General features: G+C 48.9%; 1 protein-coding gene across 1 annotated transcript; it reads left to right on the plus strand.

The window, feature by feature from the left end:
• Window positions 1-1,073: 1,073 nt before the first annotated feature.
• RPL19 (ribosomal protein L19) lies at window positions 1,074-4,762 on the plus strand. The gene is made up of 6 exons (XM_070773381.1): window positions 1,074-1,209; window positions 1,923-2,029; window positions 3,013-3,135; window positions 3,758-3,878; window positions 4,246-4,356; window positions 4,562-4,762. The coding sequence occupies exons 1-6, from the start codon at window positions 1,205-1,207 to the stop codon at window positions 4,683-4,685; spliced, it is 591 nt and encodes a 196-aa protein (XP_070629482.1). The 5' UTR covers window positions 1,074-1,204; the 3' UTR covers window positions 4,686-4,762.
• Window positions 4,763-8,314: the final 3,552 nt, after the last annotated feature.

The following is an 8,314-nucleotide window of genomic DNA, read 5'->3' on the forward strand; positions in this document are numbered from 1 at the left end:
AAACCTCTGGACCATCAGGGAATTTCTTTCCCTTCCTCTTTTGGACCTCATCAGCACTATTTAGCTGGCTTCCCAGCTAGCCCTAGTGGTAAAGCACCCACCTACTAATGTAGGAGACATAAGAGAGGAAAGTTGGTTATGTGGGTCAGAAAGATCTCCTGAAGGAGGAAATGACAACCCACTTCAGTATTCTTGCCTGGAGAATACCATGGACAGAGAAACCTGGAGGACTACAGCCCAAAGGGTCACAAAGAGTAGGACAGGACTGAAGCAACTTAGCATGCATTCTCTATTTAGCAGCCAGGAAAGTTCAGATGATAGATATGGGGTTACCAGCTGGAGCAAAGTAAGAAGTTATTACCAGAACCCAGCTTTATGTTTCTTGGACCTTGGAATGTTCTCCTTGGGTTCTTAACCAAGCCTTCGGTTCTCCGAAGCAAGAAGAAAGAACTATGAGAGGTCCTGTCGTTTGATTTAAAAAGACTTCCCAACTATTCTTTCACTCACTTGCTATTTCTCAAGTGCTTACTTATGTGCCAAGCTGTATGAGCCAAACCCATCCTGCCATCATGGAGCTTGTCTTAACGCCTTCTTTTGCAAATTAGATATATCATAACTATACAGGTACACTATACAGAGGAGGAAATGGAGGCACTAAGTAATTAAGGACCACAGTGGCTCAAAAACTAATGACCTGCACTCCAGGGCTCCCCAATTACTGGGAGAGTGAATAAAAGCTTGCTTTTGTCTGGTATCTCAGCTCATTCTCTTTTGCTTCATTCCCCTCCACCCCGCCCATTAATAAAACACCCTTCCACAGAACCCACTACACCTGGGAGAAGTAGGCCACTGTAGCAAGCCCCCTTTATCCCGCCTGCGCAATCCAGCGGACTTCCGGCTTCCACTACCCACGTAATCGGGTACCCTCGCTGCGCATGCCTAATAGGAAGTCGGACTATACCACTTTGGCATACCGAAGGGGGATATTTTCCATGTTTTAAAGTTTAAAACCGACTCCTGATGTTAGACTTCTATTACTCTGGATCTTTTCAGAATATATAAGTAAGTATAGGGTGGCGGAATATGAAAGGACCGGACGGGAATACGGGCGAAAGCGGAACGGGGGATGGACTCTCCCCTTCACAGATAATGGGAGGAGCCTAGCGAGAGCAAGCTCTTTCCTTTCGCCGCTGCGGCCGCGGCCATGAGGTAAGCGCTCTTGTGTCTCTGATCCTGGTTGATTTTTACTTTGCGGGGCTCAGTACCGCGCCCCATACTGGAAAAGACAGGGCAGAGGCCGCCCTGAAGCGGCTGGTCCTGGAGCTTGGGGTAGCCGGAGCACACTAGCGCCCGGCCTCGAGGGGAAGTGGGTAGGGGGACGTCTCGGGAACTCTAGGCCGGGGGAGGGCTGGCTACGCGCCCTGCACGTGTCTGAGGCGACCCACTTGGGCAGAGGAAAGGCGGCGGCGGGGACTGGGCTGTGGCCCCCTTAACTCGCTGGGGCAATCTGTGACTCCGAGCCCATCCCTGCTTCCATGTGACGTAGGACAGGCCGCAAATAGGCCCCAGGCCTCTGCCTGCCAAAAGCGCGGCGATCCTAGCACTTTGATGGCTTCTGCCCCGTAGACCCATCATTAAGAAAACTTTTAAAGCTAGTTTATTGCCGAGATAAGAGACAAACGAGCCCAGGAAACAGTCCACTGGCCACAGATTCTTCACGTTAAACACTGTTTTTCGTGCTGGATACCAGAAAAGGCGTAAGCCCCCCTCTTCATTCCCGTTTTATTCGCTAATCTTATTTTCTAGAGGGGAAAACAAACCCACAGACGTTGTCTACGTGGGCTGGGCAGGTCTTGTTGGGGATGCTCAGCCTTGCCCAGGTATGGTTTCCAGGACCTGATAGTGTTTTCTGCTTGTCACAGTATGCTCAGGCTTCAGAAGAGGCTTGCCTCCAGTGTCCTTCGCTGTGGCAAGAAGAAGGTCTGGTTGGACCCCAATGAGACCAATGAAATCGCCAATGCCAACTCCCGTGAGTTCTTGGGGTCTACGTTCCTCCTTTACCCTCCCCATTTCTCATCCTTTGTGCAATGAAAGGTGACAACAATTATGTTGACTGTTAACATAATCTAGCTTACAGTCCTGGCGGAGGGGTGGGGGGGTCTCATAAAATGGAGGAGCCATGAAAATATGGATTGCCAGAGGTTCTCTTCCTGATCTTTGTCAGAATGACAGGATGGAAATTGATGGCAACCACTCAGTGTTAACATTAATAAATATCGCTAGAGTGGATGTTCTGTTTTATAGCTATGTGAGAAATTTTTGGAGAGACAGTACAGGGACTCGGGGATTGGGGGGAGGCCTGTAGAGATGGCCAAGGAAATGAAGTGATGAATTGGGAAGTTCAAATCTGAATATACAGTGGGCAAGTAGGAATTTATAGCCAAGGAGCATGGTGAAGGGGGTCAGTGGATGAAAAATTACTAAGAGGACGACAAACTAATGGATTTTTTTAAATAAAGAAAAATAACTAAGAGGAAACAGGTTAGGGGGTTTCTGGCTGAACTGACCTAACAGAATTCTTTAAGGAAGTGTACAGATTGGCCTGTGAGAAGCTTCAGGAGCTGATGAAAGTTTAGCAGGAATCTTTGTCAGGGAAATTCTTTTCTGTTTGGGTTTGTGTTATTGTCATATGTGCTCAGAAAATCCTTATTTTAGACTGGTAGCTAATAGGTAAGACAGAATCTGAAGGACTAGGCCATATCTGTATACTATTTTGATCACATATCCCCAAATACGTATATTTTGAGTGCTATTAGACATCTAAAAGGATAGAAGTTTTGTTGTGTTTTTGTTTTTTTTTTTTAAGGAAAGAAATAGAAGGTCCCCCGTTTGTACCATTTTTGAAAATCGGGGATGTGAGCCATGGCTCTGTCATGTCCTGTTTGGACTCGTGAGTTATGACTGGTGGGACTAGGGCCCACCTGACTGACCAGGTATATTGTGATTTCCCAGGCCAGCAGATCCGGAAGCTGATCAAAGATGGGCTGATCATCCGGAAGCCTGTGACTGTCCATTCCCGGGCTCGATGCCGGAAAAACACCTTGGCTCGCCGGAAAGGCAGGCATATGGGTATAGGTAAGTGTGTTCTGTTTGTTCCAAGACTTGGGGAAAGATAGGTGATTAAATGTAGACTGGGATCAATTCAGAATCTTTCCCCATTCTGACTTATTTTGAACCCTTTTCTTAGTCCATGATGCTTGGTGTGTTTTTCTGTCTGCAAATCAGAACGATGGCACTGGTGTGGGAATTGATGGTATTGGTAGAAATACCAATTGAGCACCTATACCTTGCCAGGGATCCTACTGGATACTTGGGAAATGTCATCCTATAAATCCTAACATCACTTTGTAAGGTCAGCATGATCTGGGGAGATGAAGGTCACACCGCCTTTTAAGATCTTAGAGCTTACCTGGTGCAGGCTGCCTCAGTGCGTGCCTTGGAGTATTCACATTCTGCCTGAAGTGAATGAGAGATAATTGCCTTGTTTCTGCTTCTTTGAAAATTGAGTAAATGAAAGAAGTTTAATACTTGAGATCATCTGTAAAATGGAAATAATGCTACTTAAGATGAGGTACAACTCTTGGTACATGACTCGGTGGACTATAGAGTGTTGCAGAAGTTAGTGGCTCTTGTTGTGACTAATCAGCTGGCTCTAGTAACCCAGATGCACTATGATGAGCCTGACTCTTCTTCCTAGGTAAGCGAAAGGGTACTGCCAATGCTCGAATGCCCGAGAAGGTAACCTGGATGAGGAGGATGAGAATTCTGCGCCGGCTGCTTAGACGATACCGTGAATCTAAGAAGATTGACCGCCACATGTAAGTACATTCTCCTGGCCTCACCAAGATCCATTGTGGCTTTGCTGACTTGTTCTTTGCACAGATGCAAGCTCTGTCTCATTGGCCTTGGGCGGAGAGCCATGTGTCTTACACTTTTCTTAGGAAAGTTCTTCCATTCGATCCTCCCTGCGTATACCATCAGGGTAGCCCAATATCTGCCAAGTGAGCTCTTGCTGTCTCCTAATTGTGCAGAAAGTCTTGGATGAGGGAAAGAATTCTCTGCACCAGGAGGGGAGAGGACAGGAACTCTACATGCTTAGGGGCCTTGTGTAGAAGAGCAGATCAGGGCCCACCTCTATTGATGCCATTGCTGACCAGAGCCTCTAATAACCCTTGTACCCTACAGGTATCACAGCCTGTACCTGAAGGTGAAGGGTAACGTGTTCAAAAACAAGCGGATCCTCATGGAACATATCCACAAGCTGAAGGCAGACAAGGCTCGCAAGAAGCTTCTGGCGTAAGTTCTGAGACATTTAAAATATGCTAATGTCTAGTCTTAACTTCCATGCAGTCTGTCCAGAATACAGCTGTTATGTTAGAGATACATACTGCTGTGTCTTGGACACACCCGCACGCCATCAGTGTTGGGATAGTGTGGGGCTGTTGGTTAGTTGAATCAGCTTTTGGTGTTCCCAGCAGCTCACCCATCTTCTTTTTTCCAGGGACCAGGCTGAGGCCCGCAGGTCTAAGACCAAGGAAGCCCGCAAGCGCCGTGAAGAGCGGCTCCAGGCCAAGAAAGAGGAAATCATCAAGACTCTGTCCAAGGAGGAAGAGACCAAGAAATAAAGTTCTCCCCCTCTTCTCTGTACATAGTGGCCTCGGCAATTGCATAGATCACTCATTCAATAAAAGACAAGCCTTTATCTGCCTACCTCTGTGCTTCCATAGTCTTCAGTGGGGTCTTCACTGTTTACAGGACCAGCACTGAGGACTGGGATACAGACCCTTCCCTGGGTTCCTGCTTTGTTGCTTCCTTGACTCCTAGCCTCTGGTCAGGCTCATGCCCCCTCCATCCATGGCGTGTGGGGCCTACTTTGAAGGGAGGGGAGGAATGACTTCTACCCAGGCTTTGGATATTGTGCCTCAAAACTGCCCTTTACAGCAGAGCATGAGTGGCATTTCAGACACGGTCTCAGATGTTGGTTTTTGGTTGGTATTCAGTTGTGAGTTGTACATTAATTAAAAACGACAGAAAGTAGTATGCTTGTGCTCAACTGCACTGAGGTTCAGAGTTGCAGTCTGCTGCCTTGGAACCCCAGGACAGCGGGGATTGAACCACCGCCACTGGTCCAGAAGGTGTGATCTGAACCTGAACTGCTGGCTGCTGCCTGAGCTCTTTAGACAGCCTTATTGAGATAGAACTGAAGCCATCATTTTGAGCATCCCTATTTAAAATTTCTAAACCTTTTTTTCTTTCCTTATCAGTACTGTTTCCTGTTTTGTTTTTTGCTTTATAAGCATCAAAAGGGGGCCAAAAAAGACTTTGTTGGCAAGAGTTGGAACAAAGGCACGTGACACACTTGTCAAAGCCATTCTGGGTTAACTCTGCAGATGAGAAGTAGGTTTGATTTTCCCTGTTGTATGGTAGTAATAACCAGTAAATCTTTCAATAAGGTATGTGCTCTATGAGCCAGATACTGAGGCATTTACATTGACTTGCATTGGTTCTCTAACATTATAAAGTAGGGTATTTGCTTCTCCATGTTCAGATGAGAAAAGAGGTTAAGCCACATGTTGGGAGTCACCTGTTCAGCCTGAATTAGTGTTGCATCATTAGGGATGGGGAGAATGAATTTGAGATAAATAACCTGGCTTGGTTCCCAGGCCTCAAGCTTTGGAAGACTGGGCAAGAGACGTCTTTGATGGTCAGAAGGATCCAGTCAGTGGAGGATGCTTGGAAAAGCTCACTTGAATATTTTGAGTGGGTAACAGTTTGAGGGACTGGTGTCCAGGTGGAAGGGATCAGTCAACCAATCAAATACAGAAGTGTCAGCTCCGGTGAGAAGTGGGAAGGAAAGGGGAACAGCTATGACTGGTGCCCCTCCTGGTTACTTCCCTGCCTTCTACCTGTATTCAGGAGGAATTCTTGTTTTGGAGTAATGAGAAGGCCAGTAAGGGGTCTTCAGGGTGTGTAATGGGCAGGTGTGCAGATCTGCATTTGGTGTGGGAAAGGCAGGGCTAAAGTGATCTTGAGGGCAGCAGACCTGTCCCCATCTCTGCCTTTAGTCTCCTTGTCCATTCTGGACAGTAGAGAGATGGGTAACCCAAGGCAGGGAGGCACAGACAGAATAGTCCAGACAACCTTGACCACCACCCATGTGCATCAGAATCTGGGCTGAGAGGACACTGATTTGGGGTTGCCTGTTGCCACCATACCAGCCTGTGCATAGTGTATCCATAGGACCTGCTCTAAGCCTATCATTCCAAATGGGGAAGCTGTGGCCTGGAAGAAGAAGGGCTATCACCAAGCTGCTTGGAGCATGAGACACCTTCCCATGCCTGGACCAGAGGAGGAAGGGCATGGAAGGCCACCCACCTCCACCTCCTCCAGGCAGTACAGAGATGACAGGAAGGACAATTAGAACCTTCACTGGGGCTCCTGAGCCGCCCGCACAGAAAAGGGTTGCCATCATGGACCAGGAGATGGTGCTATTCTCTCACAGGTCACTGAAATGAAGTTAAGTGGTAGTCCTAACAGTCGTGTCTGACGCTGCAACCCCATGGACTGTAGTCTGCCAGGCTCCTCTGTCCATGGGATTCTCCAGGCAAAAATACTGAAGTGGCTTGCCATTTCCTTCTCCAGGATCTCCCCAACCCAGGGAATGAACCCGGGTCTTCCACATTGCAGGCAGATTCTTTACTATCTGAGCCACAAGGCAAGCCAGACCACAGGTCACTGAAGATATAGGAAACTGCCTTACTTTGGTGAAGGGCTGAAGGGAGGGGGAGGGAAGAATTAGGTTGTAGGAGCCTATCTCTTGGGAAGGCTTGCATCTAATCACTTCTTTCTGAAGCTCACTCCAGGCCTAAGGTTACCTCTTTCCACCACCGGCCTCTAACCCCTTTCCAGGCAGTGCCTGGGAGGGCCCCCTCAGCAGACAGATCCCCTAAAGTAATCACTGGATCTCTTCCAGTCCTGGAGCCTTGAGAACTTCTAATGAAATGACATGTCCATTTGGGACTTTCGTCGTGGTCCAGTGGTTAAGAATCTACCTGCCAATGCAAGGGACACAGGTTCAGTCCCTGGTTCTGGAAGATTCTTCATGCTGCGGAGCAATGAAGTCCATGAGCCACAATTACTGAGCCCACATGCCGCAACTACTGAAGCCTTCGCACGCTAGGGACTATGCTCCTCAGCAAGAGAAGCCACTGCAATGAGAAACCCACGCACCGCAACTAGAGAAAACCGGCGCGCAGCAACAAATACCCAACACAGCCAAAAATAAATAAATAAAAATTAAGGGAAAAAAAAGACATTTCCATGCAACTGGTCCCATCATATAATTTTGCATACCCTTTAAAGGGGTTCATGGCCCCAGGTAAAGACTCCCTAAGCAAGTCCAGCTCCATTTCTGGAGAAGGAAACTGAAGCCTGGAGGGCCCCCCCGAACCCAAGCTTGGCTTGAACATCAGCACCCACCTTTGATTCCTTCAGATGTGCATGGGGTGGGGGGTGGGGGGTGACTCAGAGTGGGCTGCACATGACAGATACGAGCACAGCTGCTGCGCCTGGAGAAACGCTAAGGTCCTCGGTGCTATCTCTGAGGTGAACAGATGAACCACCTGGGCTGGCTTCCCAAAGCACAGGGAGAGCTGAGGCTGGAGGTATGCGCTGTCTTCCTCGCACTCTTCAGCAGGTGCCCCCAACGTCCTAAGCATTGGGGAATGGGTGTTAAGGAGGTGGGGAGGAGGGAAGGCTGAAGGAGCCAAAGGCAGTAGGGCTAGTAAGATGGGGGGGCCTTACTCTGTCTGCATCTCCCTGCCTCCACCTCTGGTTCCCATCTTCCTGCCCTTTTAGGCCTCTTGTTTCTGGCCCCCAGACTTCCCTCCTTTTTGCATCTCCCCTAAACCTAGATAACCTTAATCTCTCAGGGTACCCAGGTTAAGCTCAGGCTGAGGTAGGGGACAGAGGGCACAGACAATAGCCAAATGGTGGGTGGGCACCACCAGGGGGTTGCTGAGCATCCTCCACCCCAGGCCAATGGTGTTGCTACTCCTGCCACCCCCAGCGTGGACACAGAGGAGGGCCGCGGCTACAGCGGGGGCACCAGCTGTTCCCAGCCCCCAGGCTGTGAGCCTGCTTTGGGTGGTTCAGCCACCCGAAAAAGCTGCTGTGTTCAGCAGTGCGGCAAATGAGCTGGGGGGAGGCGGGGGTCCAGGCCAGCTGCCGGCTGGTACAGACACAAGTGGGTGTT

Source organism: Bos indicus, chromosome 19 (assembly GCF_029378745.1).
Source record: "Bos indicus isolate NIAB-ARS_2022 breed Sahiwal x Tharparkar chromosome 19, NIAB-ARS_B.indTharparkar_mat_pri_1.0, whole genome shotgun sequence".
Lineage (NCBI taxonomy): Eukaryota > Metazoa > Chordata > Mammalia > Artiodactyla > Bovidae > Bos > Bos indicus.